We start from the raw sequence: 21,158 nt of genomic DNA, 5'->3' as shown, positions 1-21,158 counted from the left end.
TATGATGTTTATGTCTCTAAGCTGATTCGATACGCAAAACGTTCTTCTACGTATGATCAGTTTTAGATCGAAGCAATCTACTGACAAACAAGTTAATGTTACAGAGGTTTCAACAGTCTCGATTAAAATCAGCATTTCTGAAATTCTGTGCTCACTATAACGATCTAGTTTGCCAATACATCATATGAAATTGGTCACTGTTCCTTATCTTCGCCTTTCATCATTGGGTCAAATGTTGTCTGATGTGTTTCGTAGCAATTCTTAGGCTGTTCTTTTACACACTGAATTAGACTACGGATTACTCTGTTACCTGATCAAGATACAGGGCTCATGGTGGGTGTGACCAGTCGATAGAGGATGCTTACTCCTCCTAGGCACCTTGTCTCATCTCTGGTATGTCCAGGGGTCCGTGTTCGCCCATCTCTTAATTTTACATTCCTTAAAGGAGTTATGAGATTGATCGGTGTTCGTTATTTTCACCCTTTCTTCACCCTTCTACTCTGAAAAAAATGAAGTTTATAGAAATGTATCATTGACGACGATGGTGAAGATTTATGGTACAGACTGCCCAGTAGGGGTCTGTTACACTAGGTTTGTTGCGATGAGGCGACGATGGTGGTCGTTGTCATGCAAAGTCGAAGGTTATTTTATGTTCCTTAGTTAATATGACTTGCCAAGTAGCCTTTGCTTGTTACTTGATAAAGGCAGTGAAAACAAGACAGTGATGTGAATTTAAAAAAAATGTCATTTAGTATGAAAATGACGAAGATATATAAGAGAATAGCTAGTGGGGGTCAGAATGAGTCGAAAACAAAAATACAAGAACATATGTATTACATATTATAATATAAAACTTATACGGTACCAATTTTGATGCACCATATGCGCATTTTGACAAATAATGTCTCTTCAGGGATGCTCAACCGAAACTTTTGAAATCCGAAATACCAGTAAACGTGTAGGTCCTAAGAACTATTTTAGGGGTAAACAGTGTGCCAAAAAAGTGGAGTCAAATTCGTCAAAGGATAAGAGATATGCGTGAGGGAGATAATCCTTAATTTTGAAATGAATTTCTACATTTTATCACAGCGATTAAATATACATCCGTATTTTCAAGCTAGTAACGAAGTACTTAGGTATGATTATGCAATCTGACCCCCTACAACACATAATGAAATATCGAAAGAGCTGCCTGGAATAATTACCTATTCCTCATTTAGTTCTAGAATTGAAATTGATAGTGAAGTAAAACATGAAGATCGTTAAATCAAGAAAAATACATTATATTTTCGCAAATCATGTGATCAAAAAAAATAATTTACCCTTATCTCATTTGAGGAAGAAAACCTGCAGTTTATAGAGCTGATTTACATCTATTTATAGATTTTGATACTGTCATATTTCATACAATAACGACTATGATAGTCATACTAATATGCAGCTATTAGGTATCTGGAGTGATAAGTTTTACTTACAAACATCTGAGAAATATGAGAGATCTCTGTAACAATAACATGCCAGTGAAATCCGTCAGCTCCAAATAGATTTGTTCATACTTTGAAGGGGAAAAACTTGTTCATTCTTCGAAAGTAAAATTGATGAGGCTGCGAAAAAGGACTTGTTTGAACAATAGAAAAGCTGTAAATTAATTATCTGATGCGGTCGATGAAACAGAGGTGACTTCCGTCAAACAGATGAGAGACTCTGAAGTAATTTAGAGGAACACAAAGAAATCAAGAAAGTGTGTGAATACGCCAATCTACAAAATCGTGAAATGTGTGTCAATTTGGATGAAGTAGAGTTTGGAGTCATTATCCGAGCAGTCCAGGGAGAGAGCATAAAATGATGAGGAATATTTTGCCTTTATTCAATACACCATTGTTTAAATACGCCCAACACATTGTTTTGTTTGCTATCATCACAAGTCTGCATGTAAATATCATCAGTGGGTGTGGGTGTGTGAAGCACGGAAAACGGTAAGCATAAAAGCCTGCACTTCACAATATTTGAGATTTAGTAAGCAAAAGTCTTGATGCATTGTAAATTTTAGAAATAACCTGGGGAGAATAAATCGAATTTTATAGGCCTACATCAAAACCACCTACCGCCATAACTCTTCACTTTGACAAAATCATCAAATCAAAACCATTTGGTATTTCATTATGTTAAAAACTTTTTAAAACTGATAGTAAAATGTATAAAGTATAAGAAAATTAATTTATCAAAGCGAAGAAATCTTATTTTTTGTAGTTGAAATTACCTCTGCTGTTCAAATTTTCTAATTTATATTGTCGCATGGTCATGCTTTTTAAAGATGAAAGCAAACAGAAAGAACTCGGTAAGGTAAGCAGAGGACATCGGCCTTATCCGCACGTAAAATGAAAAATTATGTTATCTTATATCTTAAATGTCCAAATAATTTGTTCAAGACCAAGTGTGTATGAAACTGATTTTGTTTTTGAAAATACACGTGCGTCTCATAAATCTATAGAATCCAAAACTGGAGTGATTCTCCGGATTTTCAAAGAATTTATGTTTTTCTATAAGGCTACATAAATGTATACATGCAAAATTTTGTTCAATGAAAGGCGAAGATAACGAACAGTGATCAATCTCAAAACTCCTATAAGCAATACAAAATAGATAATTGGGCAAACACGGACCCCTGGACACAGCAGGGTTGGGTTCAGGTGCTTAGGAGGAGTAAGCATCCCCTGTCGACCTGTCACATCCGCCGTGAGCCGTAGATCCTGATCAGGTAAACGGAGTTGAATGCATTATTTCTTAACATGAATTTGAAATAAAACACAAAAAAAATCTATACAAAGATGTGAAATATGTGGCCAAGTTCATTTCAAATTATTTTTTTTAATATGAAAAGTCAAGTATATATATATATATATATATATATATATATATATATATATATATAATTTTAAGGAGAATTAGTACTGTCATATGAGGTAAAATAGCACAGTCATGTGAAACAGTAACGCTAAGTAGACGTAAATGATAATAGGTCATTTGTAATTAATGATGTAATTCCTTATTTTATGACTGTATGAATGATGCAAGGAGGAAATGTTTCATGACAAATAATATGCTTATAAAAATCACGGTAGCCATTTTGATAACATTCAATAGACATATTTGCTTTTGCTGTACTTATTTATCAGTCACGATGTAATGAATGTTGATGTAACGTACGTAAACAAATGACGTTATAAAGTATTTAAACACTTTTTTTTTACCCACGACGGTCGTTCTCCGCACAAATTTTTTCCCGATCACAATTCATATATCTAATTTGTAGATCATTTGTAAGATCTTATATGCTTCTGACAAATGACAAAGAGTTCAAAATTCAGAGTTATAACATGTACATACATATCAAACCTAGACTCTTTTTAGCAAATAATAACAATAATCATAAATCAGCCATTTTAGATGGTGCACCCCTCCCTTTCAAAATACTCCACTGTTACGACCGTCGTATATGTATAGTTAAGTCCTAAAAACAATAGAATATTTCTAACATTATTGCCCACATTTCAATAATCCTGATTTTAGGCATCAGCTAAAAGAGTTATATTTAGTGAATTCAAACCCTTCCCATGATTCCACACACATATACTTATACATTGTACAAAAAATTATCTTTATTAGATTGAGTTGAATATAGCTTTAGAAAATACTTTAAAATGGTCCAAAGTGTTTTCCTTGTAAACTTGACAAACCTATCTGCATTGTATTAAAGTACAACATGTGGACATTTTGGGAATACGGGGAAGAAGATATGTTTACATAGAAAACAAAACGAAATCTCCTTTAAGATCGGCAACCGTGGCGTATACTAACGAAAACTAAGAGCCTCCAACAAAACAAACTAGATATACCAACAACTACAGAAGTAATATATTGCTGTGTGTATAAAATACCTGGCCCAAAATCATAGTTGTTCTTTCTAAACTTCATCTTAATATATTTTTGAGGAAGGGTATCATAGTCTCAGCTAGAAAAAATGTATGGACAGTTAAATCATTTTCGCTGTTTGACAAAATAGTATTTTCGCTTTTAATGTCACACTTATTTAAAATCTGATAAAATTTTCCTTTATTTCATAGATTTCTTTCAATTCCAATTAGAAATGGAAATACTCTAACCCATTTAATTGAAAAGGTAGATATATTTATGTAAACCATTAAATCCTTGCACCAAAGAAACATTTTCACGTAATCTTGCTTGTCACCTTTCCAAGACGTTGTCAATAAACGTCGATATTTTTGCAAGAAACAATGCTATGTTTAACTTACTTTAAAAAGAAAACTATTTGAGATATAACGAATTTTTAAAAATGTTCTGACAGCGGTAGGTTGTGGACACCTCACACATTCAATTTGATGAATTTGTCGATTCGGATAAGAAAAATGTAATCAGATAAGAATTTGTAAAATATTCCAAAAGTCTCAAATATTGCCCACGTGGGACTTCCAATATGCTCTCTGCAACTTATTTATGTTGAGATGCATCTTAATTATGTTGACATGCGAGATAATAATACAGACATGCAACATATTTATGTCGAAATACAATTCATCTATGTCAGCATGCAACTTCGTTATGTTAACAGGCGAGATATATCCTAGTAGTTCTTCCTGGGACAGAGCTTAGTGCATAAACTATATGAACTGTATGTCCCAGAACTGAATCTGTAAATAAGAAATACATAATAATAGGGTCATACTTCATTATTCAATATAAAACCACCCCAAACCATAAATTTCCGGCGAAGTTCCGCAACAAAGGTAGTAGTATTTTCCAATTGCCTTGCACCTTTTAAATTTGAGTCATTCAGTGCTGAACACCTATAATGAAGTTTAAATATGGTTGACCCGTTTGAACTCGGAGGTTAATAGGTGGTGAAAACGGACGATCAACATTCATTTAAATATTGTGAGGGTGACCACAAGTAGCTATATTTTAAAGGTAACCCTAACATGGACTGCAAAGGATGAAGGATGCGTAAAATCCAACGTAATGAAGGAAATTGCGTGGAGAAAATGGTGCAAGGCTAATTCTCGGAAGTTGGACTTATTTTTTCAAAGTTTCTGTGAAATCAGGTGAACGATTTGTGTATTACAAAACAGAACAAAGTTCTGGATTTCGACTGGGAAAACTTCATACATTATCATCATAATTAATACCGAAGTTGTAAGAGTTTGAAGCGAGCACCCGAGAAGTTAACGGCAGTTTGTTAGTTCCCTTTCCTCCTATTATACTAAATAACACAAGTTTGCTCAGATTGTGTCAAAACCCTGTGGGTGCGAGAAAGAAGCAGATGAACAAGAAGCGGGGGAATAATAAGAACCAGCAAAAACAATAAGTCTCCATAAATCGAACAGCCAGGAAATGATGGAGAATACTTCATTATCAGTTAATGTTGTTCACGTTCTGACCCATGGATCTAATATTTTCCTACAATTTACAGTGGATGAAAGAGAAATGTTTTCTAGTTTTTTCTTCTTCGTGTACTAGGGAATGTTCACTTTTCTACTTGTACTTCTGCATAACAATCATTATTTTTGTATCATAGATCAATGTCATTGGTCACATCGATGCTGAATTTTTTCTCTATTTTTTTTCTTCAAGGCATAAAGTGCAGTTCATAATGTCTGTGTTTCTGCTCATCTTTCTCCTCCATACCATACTGTACGTTAAGGGGAAAGGGGTAATTTGGAGTACTTCTTGTCCTTTACTATTAAATGTCCAACAATCATCATAAGCAGTAGGCATTCGGAGAGCGGCGACTGAGATCAAATCCATCGTACATGTACATGTGATTGATTCTACCTCATATAATAATAATACACAACTTAAAAATGCTTCTACTTTTGTTATTTACCAAATGTGTGACGTTAAAGTTTAAAAAATTGGAATCGATTTAGATAAAAGTAGATTTTCGGTTTTCTTTCAAGGTATGGCAACACGAAAATAACTTTATTTCATAGAAGAAAAAAAAGAAGAAAAATATTCAGGGTCAGATATAAATATCGACTCGGCTAATTGTCAATTCGTATTATGGCATGTCAAATGTTGAATTGTTTTTTTTTTTATATTTTCCATTTGTATTGCATGATTTTTCATTTGTATTGTAAAAATATACATTCTGTATTGCATATTTTTTATTTGAATTATATATTTTTTTTCGTTTTATTGTATTTTTCCCATTTGTATTTTATATTTTCCTTTTGGTTTTATAATTTTCTTTTGCATTAATGGATTTTCATTTGTACTGTATAATTGTTTATTTGAATTGTATATTATTTTTCATTTGCGTATATTGTATCTGAGGGATTGTTTATTTTGGCTTGTTACAATCAATCTCATTGGTGTAAACTATGGTTCAATTATCAAACCATAGGCAATATATTTTTGATGACTACTGTTTACTTACATGTAGATTCTAACTCTGTCACTCATCAACCTCGTGTTTAAACTATTCATGCATCAAAATTGGTACCGTATAAGTTTTACATGCAGAAAAAAGAGGGTCAGTTTATGTTGTGGTTGAGCATTCAGAACATTTCGCTAGTTTTCAATACGATACAGACTAAAACTTGACCAATAAAATTCTTCATAACTAATCAAAATAAACAATTCCTCGAATACAATACTAATGAAAAATATACAATACAAATGGAAAATGGAAAGAAAACTAAAGAAGACAAATACAATATTATACAAGATCAAGTATTACAACATTTGGAATGTCGAATATATGCATAATGTTTTACTGGTTCAATTGCATAATTTGTTTCTAGTGTGTGAAAACGTGCATACAATTAATGAATCTTCCGTGTTCTCTAATATTCCATCAGGATATAGCACACTTGACTATTATTGAACAATAAATGTTTGAAGGGAAATGGGTCAAAGAGTTTTCAATGTAAGTTTAGAAAGCATAGACGGAATGGATTTAATATTTCATATGAACATTTTTAATTCATGGAGAGGTCTAAACATAGGATTGGCCTTATTGGTTTTATCACTCAATGCAGAAACAGCAACTAAAGGAAACTGTGTTAACGATGGGTACGTAGAACAAGGGTATGTACCTAGATAAATATCAAACTGTTAAAATGGACATAATATTAATATTTCTATATGTACTCTTATTACATATTGTATTTTAAACGAACTTGGCATTAATTCCATTTTTGGTAATCTTACATATAATCTAACTACCCTTTCAAAAGATGAAATTCTTCAAAACCATGCTTCAGTTTTAGACGAATTTAATATTTCAGTCAATGGGTCGGATGAATATGAGTTACCGTACTTATACTGGATTTCTAAACTTCATAAAAACACTCAAAAAGATACATTGCTGGATCCAGTAAGCGTTCTACAAAGCCCCTATATTTGCTCCTCACGAAAATATTTACAACTTTGAATGAGAAACTTCAAACGTACTGTGCGACCACATATGCCAGAATTGGTGTACATCAAGTGTGGATACTAAAAACATTCTAAACAACTTTCAGTGAATTTGAAATCACAAAACTTTTCTCAAATCAACAACATCAAAACCTATGACTTTTCAACACTTCGCACAACCATTCCTCACGATGAATTAAATACTAGATTTTTTGACAACAAATCACTCATCCAAAAAATTACTTTGTTAAACACCACTCTGATTGCACGCACAAGTCTCTGAAGATAAAATAAATAATATGCTGGAGTTCATCATTGACAATATCTTCGTGGTCTTTGGTGATCAGGTCTTCCAAGAATCTGTTGGAATTCCCATGGGCACGAATTGTGCTTACTTTGTCAGCTGACCAGTTTTTTTTTATTCCTATGAAGCAAAATTTATTCAAAAAGTTATAAGTGAGAAAAAAAAACCCTCTTGGTGTGGCCTTCAATTCGACATTAAGATATATCGACGAAGTTTTATCTATTTATAACCAAGCGACGTAGGTTTTATTAAATTTATTAACAACTAAAGGCAATGGCAGATCTGAAATTAACAAATCACACACCACATTACATATGCAACAAAATATACAATTACATAAATTCATATTCGTATTTCCCTTTAAAGAAGTCAAAATATTCCAATGAAATGTATATGATCGACTTTATTACTTTACTTCAAAAAGTAACAAAATTTATAGTCCTTGATCAAAAAACGGTCATTTCATAGTAGAGAAATATACTGATAAAAAAATAGTTCAACGTACATAATTATCAATCAGTTAATAATAAACATTTCAAATATATACCTTAAGGTGTGGCACAACGGGCAGCTACATGTATAGGTCTACTCCCTCGAAAACAAATTTCCTGCACTGATGAAAAAGCCCGCGAAACTTATTTATAGAAGAAAAAGTTATTAAACTGGTTTTAGCTAGAGTGAGTGAATTCCTACAAACAACCTGGTCAATAGAATGTTGTGAATAGATTTCATTCAATTAATATAGCAGAGCTTAGTATTGAAAAATGTAGAAAATTCAATTAGATATAAAGATCACCCTGCCACATACTCCCCAGCTTTAAATTTAGCGTCTCGATAAATGAAAAACATTAATCAAATATAAACAGCCACATACTTCCTACTAATAATATTTACATGAAAACACAAAGCAACAAAAAAAGTTCATAATATCAGACATAATATGTATAGAATTGTCATCTTGAAACAGATTTGGTAACGTCACGGCGGTTTAATGTTTCCATGCCTGGTAAATTCAATGTTAGAATGATTTTCAACTATCTCACCATGTACAAGAACTGCAACTCTTGCTCTGGGTGCTAGCCACACTTCGTCACTGCCAACGTTTGCTATGCGGAAACTCAAAAATCCCCGGTTCACTTTGGTTAAAGTACGAACGACAATAATATTTGACGACAAATGCTGATTAGATGCTAAAGGTTCCACCATTGCTTCATATAATCTTGGTAGCTTTGGTCCTGTACCATTGATAACAGTCACTGATTTTCCAGGAATGCGAACTGGAGATTTAGCACAGACTTTCACATATCCTATGACATCATGTTTTACATTTCTGTTACACGCTTTGAATTGTTCCTTTAACTTGTTGTTCACTGAAATCTCTTCTACTTTTTCTGTGTAATCAGTGCCATGTTGTGTTTCCAATAGCTTTCTACAAAGTGAAATAGTGTTCATTCCTAAAATAGCCGGAATTTTCTCTTTGCGTTGTCGAGTTTCATAGTCAACAGAGTCCTTCACTATTAATACTCCAACTTGCTCTAATAGCTGACCCATGACCTCTATGTTGACCTCTACGTATCCAATGAATGGAATAGAAAATCCATTTGTAGCTTTCAGTGAAAACACAATGTCAGTATTCAGTTTGCTTGCTGCTTTTAAATGTTTTTGATAAAAAGATTCAGTCACTGTTGAAACTGATGAACCAGTATCTACTAAACAATTTACTTTAACACCGTTCATATTTACAAATGTAGTAGGACATTTACCGACTAATCGAGTGTTCATTCTCCAAGAGTCCGTTTGATTCCCTTCTATAACTGGACTCGGCATTACGAAGGGCTGTTGTTTTCCGGTGGAGCTTTTGTAGACTGACGTTTTGAATCTGCATTTGTAGACTCGGATTTTGATGGACAGTCAGCTATTTTGTGGCCCTGCTTCTTGCATCCAAAACATATCAGTGGTCGTTCATAATACCAGTCAGGTTCATACCTTTGCGTTGAATTAACTGCTTTTGTTAAACTGTCTATTTGTCGCGATTGTTTCTTCAACATTTCGGACAGTTCTTTGATTCTGCTTTCACTTCCGCTTTCCGATTGTTTTGTTGACATATCAAGTTTCGTTTCATTTGATTTCTCAATTTGTTTTTCACTTGAGTCTTTTACATCGGTGTTTTCGTCTTCCTCTGCCCAGAGTGTAGCCTCCTCACGAAGTTCGATAAATGTTATATCCGGCTGTGTCCGCAGAATACGCTTTAGATGTTTCCGTAGAAAGGTATCCCTGACGTTTCCTGAAAACTGGTCACGCATGGCTTTATCTTCATTCCTAAACACTGACGAATCCTTGCGCAATAACTTTTTCATGATATCCATAAGTGCGTATGAATATTGACGTAGAGTTTCACTTTCGCTCTGTTTTCTATCTAGAAATTTCTTTTGTAGTTTCATAGCATTTTCTTTATCCCCGAAAGCTTCTCTTAATACATTGATCATTTGCAACGGATTTTTTCTCACATTTCCATCCAGGAACTTGATTTCGTCTCTCGCATTTCCAGATAGGTGTTGGTAGATTAGATCCGCGCCCTCTTCTGTCGTTGTTCCGCGTGCTGCGTAATGGACATCCTCTATCCAGTCCTCGATGTCCATGTTGTAACCGTTAAATTTGGGAAGTGTTCGATCTCGTTGTACATACACTGTTTTCGCTTCAGTATTTTCCCAGCCCATTTCACTGATTTTATTCTGCAATGCGGTAACCTCTTTTTGTAATGACTTCACGGTCGGGTGAGCCGCCATTGTCGTTGTCGGGTAGGTGTGAAATCCAGCACAAAGTACTCACGGCGTCCACGATATTAATATGTAGAGAGATCTACCCATGAATTCCGCCATCCGTTGTTACCACAAGCCATTGCCTTACAAAGTTGATGCGGGATAACCGGCGACGCCAAATATAACCAAGCGACGTAGGTTTTATTAAATTTATTAACAACTAAAGGCAATGGCAGATCTGAAATTAACAAATCACACACCACATTACATATGCAACAAAATATACAATTACATAAATTCATATTCGTATTTCCCTTTAAAGAAGTCAAAATATTCCAATGAAATGTATATGATCGACTTTATTACTTTACTTCAAAAAGTAACAAAATTTATAGTCCTTGATCAAAAAACGGTCATTTCATAGTAGAGAAATATACTGATAAAAAAATAGTTCAACGTACATAATTATCAATCAGTTAATAATAAACATTTCAAATATATACCTTAAGGTGTGGCACAACGGGCAGCTACATGTATAGGTCTACTCCCTCGAAAACAAATTTCCTGCACTGATGAAAAAGCCCGCGAAACTTATTTATAGAAGAAAAAGTTATTAAACTGGTTTTAGCTAGAGTGAGTGAATTCCTACAAACAACCTGGTCAATAGAATGTTGTGAATAGATTTCATTCAATTAATATAGCAGAGCTTAGTATTGAAAAATGTAGAAAATTCAATTAGATATAAAGATCACCCTGCCACATATTAACAATAATAATTTTCATTCATATGTCATTTCGATAAAACCCGTGGGGATCCGGGTTAGAATAGGTCGTCAGTACCCCCTTGCTTGTCGTAGGAGGCGACTAAATAGGGCGGTCCTTCGGCTGAGACCGTAAAATCCAAGGCCCCGTGTCACAGCAGGTGTGGCACGATAAAGATCCTTCCCTGCTCAATGGCCATAAGCGCCGAGCTTAGGCCTATATTTTATAATCGATCAATCATTTCGATAAACCGACGTGGTGGCCTAGAGATTAAAGCGTTCGTCCCGTATGCGGAAGGCCGGGGTTCGAATCCCGGCCACGACAGACCTAAGTCGTTAAAATAGTGACAGTTCCATCGCCAAACGCTCGGTATAAGGTGTGAATGTCATGGGTCCTCAGAGATGACCTTAAAAACGGATGTTCCATGTCACAATAGGTGTGGCATAATAAAGAATCCTCACTGCTAAATGACCGTAAATGCCGAGCAAAGGCCTAAATTTCACCGGTCTTGTTGACGGCTCATATGAGTGAAACTCGATAGATCGACCGATCGATCGATCGAGAGAGAGAGAGAGAGACGTTAAACAAGATACAATCAATCAATGATTTCGATATATCCCTGTGAACTCGAAATAAAAGACACCACAGAGTCGTGTACTTCTGCTTCCTAGATATTTTATCGAAAGTAGATGTTAAACGGCAAACTAACAACTCAACTTTATGTCAAACGGGATGATTTCAGCTTGTACATCGTCAATTTCCCCTATTTATGTTGCAATATTCCGTTATCAACTGCATATGGTGTTTATATCGCTCAACTCATTTGATACACAAAATATAGTTTGCCAGAACAACCTTTCATTGGGTCAAATGCTGTCGGACATGTTTCATACCGATTGCTAGGCCGTTCTCGGCACATTGATTTTGACTAAGGATAACTCCGTAGAGCTGGTCAAGATATAGGACTCACGGCGGGTGTGATCTGTCGACAGGGGATACTTACTCCTCCTAGGCACCTGATCCCACCTCTGGTGTGTCCAGGGGTTCGTGTTTGCCCAACTCTATTTTGTATTGCTTAGAGGAGTTGAGACTGATTACTGTTCGTTATATTCCCCTTTCATACCTGTAGATTTTAAAGTACCCCGATTTTAAGTGAGCCTTAATTGGCCGCTTTGTAGATACCTACTTAACCTAATTGTGGCGTCATATATGCAATAGATAGGTTGTTTAGTGAATATCGGAATCAGTTCTCGGTCTTTTCGCGGAAACAAACCTCGCAAACTCGGTCCGCTTTACCGCGCAACAACTTCCCGATGGGTATGTTTCCCGATTTCAGTCAACGACGTATGACTAATGATATAAGACTTGTGTTGTCTGACGTGTTTCATACCGATTGTTAAGCCATTCTTGGCACACTGATTTTGACTGCGTATAACTCCGTTTACTTGAACAGGATATAGGGCTCACGTCGGGTGTAACCGGTCGACAGGGGATACTTACTCCTCCTAGGCACCTGATCCCACCTCTGGTGTGTCCAGGGGTCCGTGTTTGCCCAACTATCTATTTCGTATTGCTTGTGGGAGTTATGAGATTGATCACTGTTCCGTTATCTTCATTTTTCACTTGGAATAGTATCTTGTGAGTGAAATGAAACTAGTGGATCCATGGGGCTATGTAAATACACATGACATTTTATTGATGGGTTCATTTTTTTCTTCTTAATATGTTGCCTATTGAATTTACAAATTTCCGCTAATTCCAAAATATCATCCTTGGTAAACATACAAATGTATTCAAAATATCATTATATAGATTCTCTTGTTAGATTTATTGGAAGATAAAATCTAATTACAAAACTTTTTTCCAGAGGCAAGTGCTGCACGAATTTTTACCATCACAATGGTGGATGCATTCGTAAGTCACTCTCTATTTCTCCATCAATATGATGTAACAATTAAAACACGAAGTCAAAACATGAATTATTTACTTTGCAGGGGCGGATCCAGGAATTCTTAAAGGGGGTTCTACCATAATTTTGGTTTTGAAGGGGTTATCCACCCTCAAAATGCGTTAATTTTACCTTTTTAGCAAAATTTTCTTACGAAAGTGGGGAGGTCCAATCCCCAGAACCCCCCCCCCCCCCACTCTCTGGACCCGCCACAGTTTTGAATTGTGTTCTGACTTGCATTTTATTCTCTCCTAGTACAAACCGTTGTAAATCTTAACTTATTACGTATTCACGTTGTCTCTAACAACATTAAGAGTTTTATCATCTTACTTTCATTTTTTTCTGTAGCCTGCCCTACGGGTTCCTATGGAGATAACTGTTCCACTACTTGTCCATACCTGTCTTACGGGGAGAACTGTGGTTTCCAGTGTAAATGTAGTGCGGATGAAGTTTGTAGTCCCCATATAGGGTGTGTCAAAACAAGTACCGGTAAGAATACAAATTGTTAGCAAAACATTTACCGGTGGGAGTAGAAAGGGTGAAACAGAATAACTGTATACAAGTGTATAAGGAAAAGATACCGCCACGAGTGCAACGGGTGTGGAGGAAAAACTGACAATGTACAAAGAATGTATCAGAATAACTACCGGTAACTGTACAAACAATGCATCAGAATAACTACCGGTGACTGTACAAACAATTCATCAGAATAACTACCGGTAACTGTACAAACAATGCATCAGAATAACTACCGGTGATTGTACAAACAATGTATCACAATAATAACCGGTAACTGTACAAAGAATACATCAAAATAATTACCGGTAACTGTACAAACAATGCATCAGAATAAGTACCGGTAACTATACAAAGAATACATCAGAATAACTACCGGTGACTGTACAAACAATTCATCAGAATAACTACCGGTAACTGTACAAACAATGCATCAGAATAACTACCGGTGATTGTACAAACAATGTATCACAATAACAACCGGTAACTGTACAAAGAATACATCAAAATAACTACCGGTAACTGTACAAACAATGCATCAGAATAAGTACCGGTAACTATACAAAGAATACATCAGAATAACTACCGGCAACTGTACAAACAATGCATCAGAATAACTACCGGTAACTGTACAAACAATGCATCAGAATAACTACCGGTGATTGTACAAACAATGTATCACAATAATAACCGGTAACTGTACAAAGAATACATCAAAATAACTACCGGTAACTGTACAAACAATGCATCAGAATAAGTACCGGTAACTATACAAAGAATACATCAGAATAACTACTGGTAACTGTACAAACAATGCATCAGAATAAGTACCGGTGATTGTACACAGAATGTATCAAAATAACTACCGGTAACTGTACAAAGAATGTATCAGAAAATTACCGGTAACTGTACAAATAGTATATTAGAATAACTACCAGTAAATGTACGAGGGGTACATCAAAATAATTACAGGTAAGTATGCATAAATGTTTATCAAAATGAATATCAGTAATTTTACAAAGGCTGTATTGGAATAAATTACGGCTTGTGTATAGAAAAGATATATCAGTAGAATAACTACCAGGGGTGTACAAATGGTGTAGCAGACTAATTACTGGTAAGTACAGAAAGGGAGTACAAAAACAACTATAAACGTACACAGGGTAAGTGTTGATTTCATATAAGTATCAACTAATTAGTGTGTATAATGAATTATTTAATGGATTATATAAAGAGGACAATTCTTAAATTGGTACATTCATATAAAAGATGTATGCATTAACACTTCTAATTTTCTAATAGCGTCCACTTCTACAACAAGTACCGAAGCAGGAAACGACATGAAGTCAATTGAAAAATCCCCAAAAGTCGAAACAAAATCAACGAGAAATCCTTACAGTTCAAAAGTAGACGAAGTATATCCTATTCCTACGGATATCATTCCTTCCTTAGCAGTGGTATCCAAGGAAACAAATTCTGTGACTCCTACGTCAGCTTCTGGAGGTAACTCACAAACCTTACAGGTCATCATAATCACAGGATCTGTATTATCTTTATTTCTGATCATAATAATAATTAACCAGATTCACGGAAAACTGAAAAAGCGTAGGAAAAACATTTCTGCAAGCAAAAAGTCCAAGCCATCGGCTACGAACGAAGCAGAGGAAGAGCTTTATGTAGAAATAAACGAGTCTGGCATGCTGGAAAATATTTCAAGATACGACAAAATCGAGTCGCAAACGTCAATAAAACAACAAAACTCAAACGGAGATGTTTCGAAAATTGAAATCCGTAATGAAACAAAACCAATGCTTCCAAAATTAAGAAATGAAGTCATTGGTACAAAATCAGAAGAACTTAGTGTTAGACAAGAAGACGAGAGTTTGGAAGAGAGACGTTCAGTTTATCTGGATGTTGTGACTAACAATCTTAATGAATCCCCGGATAATTCTTACCTGAAACCAGTAGGTATGTTAAACACGTATATAGACGTGATAGGTTCGCCACCAAAAGGGATGTCAGAAAGCGGAAGTCGGACCGAGTGTCAGACCTTTGAAGTGGAAAGTCCATCGATCTGTCAAAGCGAGCTAACCAGTCAAATGGACACATATCTTGAAATTATCCATGAGTAGAGATCATTCACATATGTATTTTGTTTTTAATCTTGTATGACAAATACTTGTAAAAACTTATGTGGATCAGCATGTACTAATACAGATTAAACGTAACTTTCAACGATAAAAACAAGATCAATCTTGTGATTGTATTATCTGAAACTGTCACCTACTTGATTTACATTTTATATCACTTAGACTATAATAACGTTCTTACAAATAGCGATGAATGATTGTAATTCGTTTGTGATTAATAGAATCCTTCATTAGTACGAGTGTGGGACAGGGAAATTCGACCGAGGGGACAAGATTCCTAGTCTAGCACGAGGCTTTGCCGATTTCTAGACAGCGAATCTTGTTCCAGAGGTGTGATTTCCCTATCCCACACGAGTATATAATGAAGGATTATTTTTCTCACATTTTACCTACAGTTTAGCACATAAATTTAGGAGCTTTGAGAAAATTAAAGATTATCAAAATCCTCATTTCAACTTCGATGCAAAAACTAATTAGATAGGCAGAAAGAGCATGCCCGAAAATGGTTTACACTTTAAGTGTAAACTAAAAAACCCAAGGTTGTCCACGAGAAAGTATACTGCATTAAAATTTAAATAAAATAATACAAAATATGTTTATTTCACCATGTAACGTAAATCTTCACCGTGTAACATAAATAATGAAAAAATATATGACGTCACAATCAAGTGACGTCGCAGCAGTTTGAGACAGAAAAATCTCACATGGCTGTCTCACATGGGTAAAGTCGATCTCACACTGGTGTTAATGTGAGAAAAAGTGGTCTTTAAGTTTTCTTTCTACACGAACTATTAAGGTTTTGTAAATTCCAGTTCTTAAAGAGAATGACAAAATCCCTAATCCGTCAAACAAAGTACTTATTTTCTCAAAACTTTTTATAAAAGTCAACTTCCCATATTCCCATTTCTGCGTACAAATCGGCTTTCACTGAATACAAGACTTTTATCTCTTGGAGTTTTGGGCAATCAGCAAAACCAATACCTCCTTCTCTCAACCACTTGTCAGCATTCAGTGCACACTGTTTCCTAAAGAATCTGGCAGCTTGATCTGCTCGACCACTTGTATATTCCTTAAGCTTTATTTTTCACCTAGAAGGTTACCAAGACATTACGCAACATTTCATTATCAAGAAAATGTTATCAGGTTTAAGCCTTTGTCGGAGTCCAGACTTCCAATAACGCCACCTATTGTAATTCAACTTGTGAAGGCCCTAAATCACACCACCTCATCAACTTTCCTTAGACACTTTTTAAGAGCCATGTTCATTTTTAGCATTTTGCGCTTTCTTGAGGATTCGGGAAATCACCTAGACACCCGGCCTAACCCAGCATTTTCTGTTGGTTAGAAATATTTCATTCCGAAATGGGCCCGACCAGCAACAAGTTATTGACATCAATATTCCACATTTCGAAATTCAAAGACAAATGTTACTACTCTTAGGTTACACCAAAGTGCTAAACAACCAATTATTTGCCCCTGTGCTACGCTTAATCAGTGCTTTGGAATCATCATTGTTCGTGGTGGATTGATGTTCGTGGTTTTTGTGGGTCACTCTTACCCACGAATTTACGTGTCCTCGAATATTTTTTTTAAAAGCAAGTAGAGTCAATATCATCTAGTGGCATCGTATTGTTTATCCATGAAATTACGTCCCCACGAACCAGCAAAATTTTACTTACCCACAAACATTGGTCCCCACGAATTAAAATGATTCCACAGTATTTCAAATTACAAAACATTCGTCTCAGTCTGAACCACTTTTTTTCTTTCATGTACTGCTTCTCAGTTTCAAAACAATTCGTTACACAGCATCTTCGTTCCGCTCTGGCATTCTGTAATCTTGACTTGCAGCGTTATCAAACGCATAGCTTTAGAATAGGAGCAGGAACTACCGTTGCAGCATCTGGGTTCTCTAATCTTCAGATACAAAACATGGGTAGATGGAATTCAACTGCGCTCAATAAATACATCCGTATTCCTACTCTTAATGTGTGAACATTCGCTATTTGATCATTAAGTCATGCAGACAGGGGTTATATGTCGTGATTGAGTCATATAGGAGCTGCTAACCCAAAACAATGGACAATGTCATCGATTACCAATTGGTCACATTTAACTGAATGTTTCTGTTATGAGATGTGTAGACAGGGGCTGCACATTCTGGAATGTGAACCATTTAGTCAAGGACTGAGAGTTCCTTAGTGCAGGATTTGATGTTAAGCAGTTAGGGGCTGCGATCGCTATACAGGTTTCTAGCTTTTATTTTCTTTAGTATTACTTTGTTTATTTCCTGTTCGTTGTTCTCTTTCCTTAAGTTACATATGTTTGTTTTATGGGGTGTTAACAAGGTAGCCCAATTTTCATGGGGAGCAGTGGCATAACAAATCTGACTACCTTGTTAATGTGGCGAGGTAACGCCCACTAGTAGGATTTTTTATTGAATGATCTCAATTTTCTTATCAAATGTACTAGTACCAGTATTTTTGGTAAAATACAAATCACGAAGCTTTGTACATATGTTACCAGTTTAGTGTATAATGTAGCATTAGTCAACTCCTTTTCATTATTTGGAGTGTTTGTCTGGTTTGATGTTTTATCTATTGCATATTGTGTCATTTTCATATTCTGGCCAGCTGTTTTTATTCGTGTTTATTTGCTGTCATTTATACTTAATGAATGACGTATTTTATCTTTACACTTTTTCCTTACCAACTTGAAATGTTATATACACAAAGAATAAAATGAGCATGCACAGTCATGACATGTACGTGAAGGCTAAACTTCACATAAAGCAACCACATAAACAATTTATTGTCATGAATTAGTTACTGCTACATTATTATGGGAAGTTGACGATGGAGAATATTGAAGTATTCTTGTACTAATTGCTCGTCGTAATCAGCTGGACATTTAATATCAATGGAGCTTGTCATCACGGGTTCATCTGAGGAAATTATAGTTTCTTTTTTTCCAAATTATTTCACTCGAATGAACTTTTCCCCTTTGTTTTCCATATAAATCAATATTGCTGCAATGCTATAATTCAAACTATCCATGAAATGTTTCTTGCAATGTGTCTTGCAAATTGTTTATTGGGTGTATATATATGTTCACATTTAACTATCTACAGGCGATTGGTATAGCAACTTTCTACAAAGATGCAGTTTCCTTACTACATAGCAGGAAATTGTAGTATTAAAAGATGGTCACACTTTTAGGATTTTTCTTGCATTCGCGAAGTAATAAACGGTTTGAAAATGGTTATTGAACAAACTTGGTGCTTTTTAAACTTCTTCAACTACTTCCGGTACCTGAAAGTAGAACAAAGTATTTAGTATTATTACCAACTTCGAAAATGCGATGAAACAGGAATCAGTAATTATCGGCTGTTCTCTTGAAAATAGCATCCACATCGTGTCTTCCCTCCCAATACCACTCATATCTTTCAGACACTTGAGCATTCCGTTTTGGTACCCGTACAATATGGCTTTATCAGAGAGTCTGAAAATCCCATCAACAATGTAAATAAGTGGTTGCCCCTGGTTTAAGTAAAATAACGTGCGCAGTTGTGTTAAGTAGGGCCATAGAAATATGTCAGAAAAAAGCGTTAATAAACAGATCAATTTGTGACAAATTCTGTAAACGCAACCCTTTTATATAAAAACAATATGTATATATCATTAAGTGCAGATTGACCTCTTATACATTTTTCACCAGACCGACAGTCTCTACATCAACTCTGTATCACGTGATCAAATATCAAGATAAAAACGTATCGTGTATGTATAAATCGTTGAATTGGCACGATATCCAGATATCAATGCAAGTTGAAGTTAATATAACTTCAAAGCATATTAATTTCTTAATTTGAAAAGTGCTTAGAGCAAGTTTATTGTGACTTTTAAAATGTCTAATGTTTGCATTGAATATGCAAGATGCAGCGAATTTTGCACATACGAAGTTGAATCTAGCATGAAAAACATGTTTTCTTTTGAAGCCAGAACTTGCTCTCCTAACTTTTCTTTGGCACTGAAGTTCACATGTCACATAAATCAAACATTTTTCACTTAAAAACCTCGGGGTGTCGTGCCAATGATGAAATTTTTATGTACGGAAACCCTGTTTATGCAAATGAGTCCATTGTGAAAGTAACTATACGTGTAGACTAGGGGCGATATCAAGATCACAATATAATATGGATATTACGTTAGCATGTATTTTATATAAAGAAGAAATTGAAACTTTTTCAATATCAAAGACAATTAATATAACCCATTTGACTGAAACTTTTACGCGATTGCAGTTTACCGTTTGACAGCGGCGGTAAATAACGAAACACTATTTTGACATTTCCAACCACAAAAGGACTGTAGATATGTACGTCATGACCTTCGTAATGAGGTATTTTTCATTGTGACGTCGTGCAATGTGCCAGTGCGGTAAAGTAGATTTATGTACAGCACTGGTATTAAAAATTTTATGGGGAAAGCCTTAACTCAACCGCGTGGGAGAAGTCTGCCGCAAAACAGAATATCCAAAGTAGGTTCAATGCTTCCGGAATTTTCCCTTTAAGGTAGCGACGGAGAGCAACCACGTGATCAGTACATCTTGTGTATTTTCACGTGAATTTATTTGCGGAATTCCTTACACCTTCATACATTTGTTGAAAAACAAGAGGGGTTCTGATAGTGTCGTGTGGCTGTGTATTACTCGATGATCAAGGGGGACGGCTCGATGGGTACCTAGAGGAAATTAGCCATAGTTTATATTAGGAATTGTATGCTTCGATATAATAAAGTGTTTAAATCGAGGCAGGCTACTGACAAACAAGTTGAGGGTGCAGAGGTTTCAACAATATCGTTTAAAGTCAGCATTTCGCAAATTCTATGGTCGATAAACGATCTAGTTTGCCAATACATCCTATCATTGCGGCAAATGCTGTCTGACGTGTTACATACCGATTGTTAGACTGTTTACCTGATCAAGATAGGGTTCACAGCGGAAGTGACCGGTCGACAGGGGATGATTGCTCCTCCAAGCACCTCTGGTATATCCAGGAGTCCGTGTTTGCCCACTATCTATTCTGTATTGCTTATAGGAGTTCTGAGATTTATCACTGTTTGTTATCTTCACCTTTCAAATGAATGAAAATGATTGTTGTAGATAAAGCGTCGTCGATATATCTAAATGTCGAGTTGAAGGCCACAATCTCAATATCCTCCAAAAATAACTGGATTACTTATTCCTTTTTTATATGTTTTAGGATAACGTCCAAATCTTAT

General features: G+C 35.4%; 1 protein-coding gene across 3 annotated transcripts; it reads left to right on the top strand.

Moving 5' to 3' along the window:
• The first annotated feature begins 1,394 nt into the window (after positions 1–1,394).
• On the top strand, positions 1,395–15,973 carry LOC130046406 (uncharacterized). Of its 3 annotated transcripts, XM_048922607.2 has the most exons (5): positions 1,843–1,976; positions 4,987–7,107; positions 13,130–13,176; positions 13,559–13,699; positions 15,029–15,973. In XM_048922607.2, the coding sequence occupies exons 2-5, from the start codon at positions 6,926–6,928 to the stop codon at positions 15,856–15,858; spliced, it is 1,200 nt and encodes a 399-aa protein (XP_048778564.2). In that variant the 5' UTR covers positions 1,843–1,976; positions 4,987–6,925; the 3' UTR covers positions 15,859–15,973. The 3 variants fall into 3 exon arrangements, with proteins under 3 accessions (XP_048778566.2, XP_048778564.2, XP_048778565.2); XM_048922609.2 differs by lacking the exon at positions 4,987–7,107 and having other exon boundaries at positions 1,395–1,976; XM_048922608.2 differs by lacking the exon at positions 1,843–1,976 and having other exon boundaries at positions 6,929–7,092.
• The last annotated feature ends 5,185 nt before the right edge of the window (positions 15,974–21,158 follow it).

This window comes from Ostrea edulis, chromosome 2 (genome assembly GCF_947568905.1).
Source record: "Ostrea edulis chromosome 2, xbOstEdul1.1, whole genome shotgun sequence".
Lineage (NCBI taxonomy): Eukaryota > Metazoa > Mollusca > Bivalvia > Ostreida > Ostreidae > Ostrea > Ostrea edulis.
The sequence above is the reverse complement of the archived record's forward strand: the minus strand, read 5'-3'. Positions and strand labels throughout refer to the sequence as shown.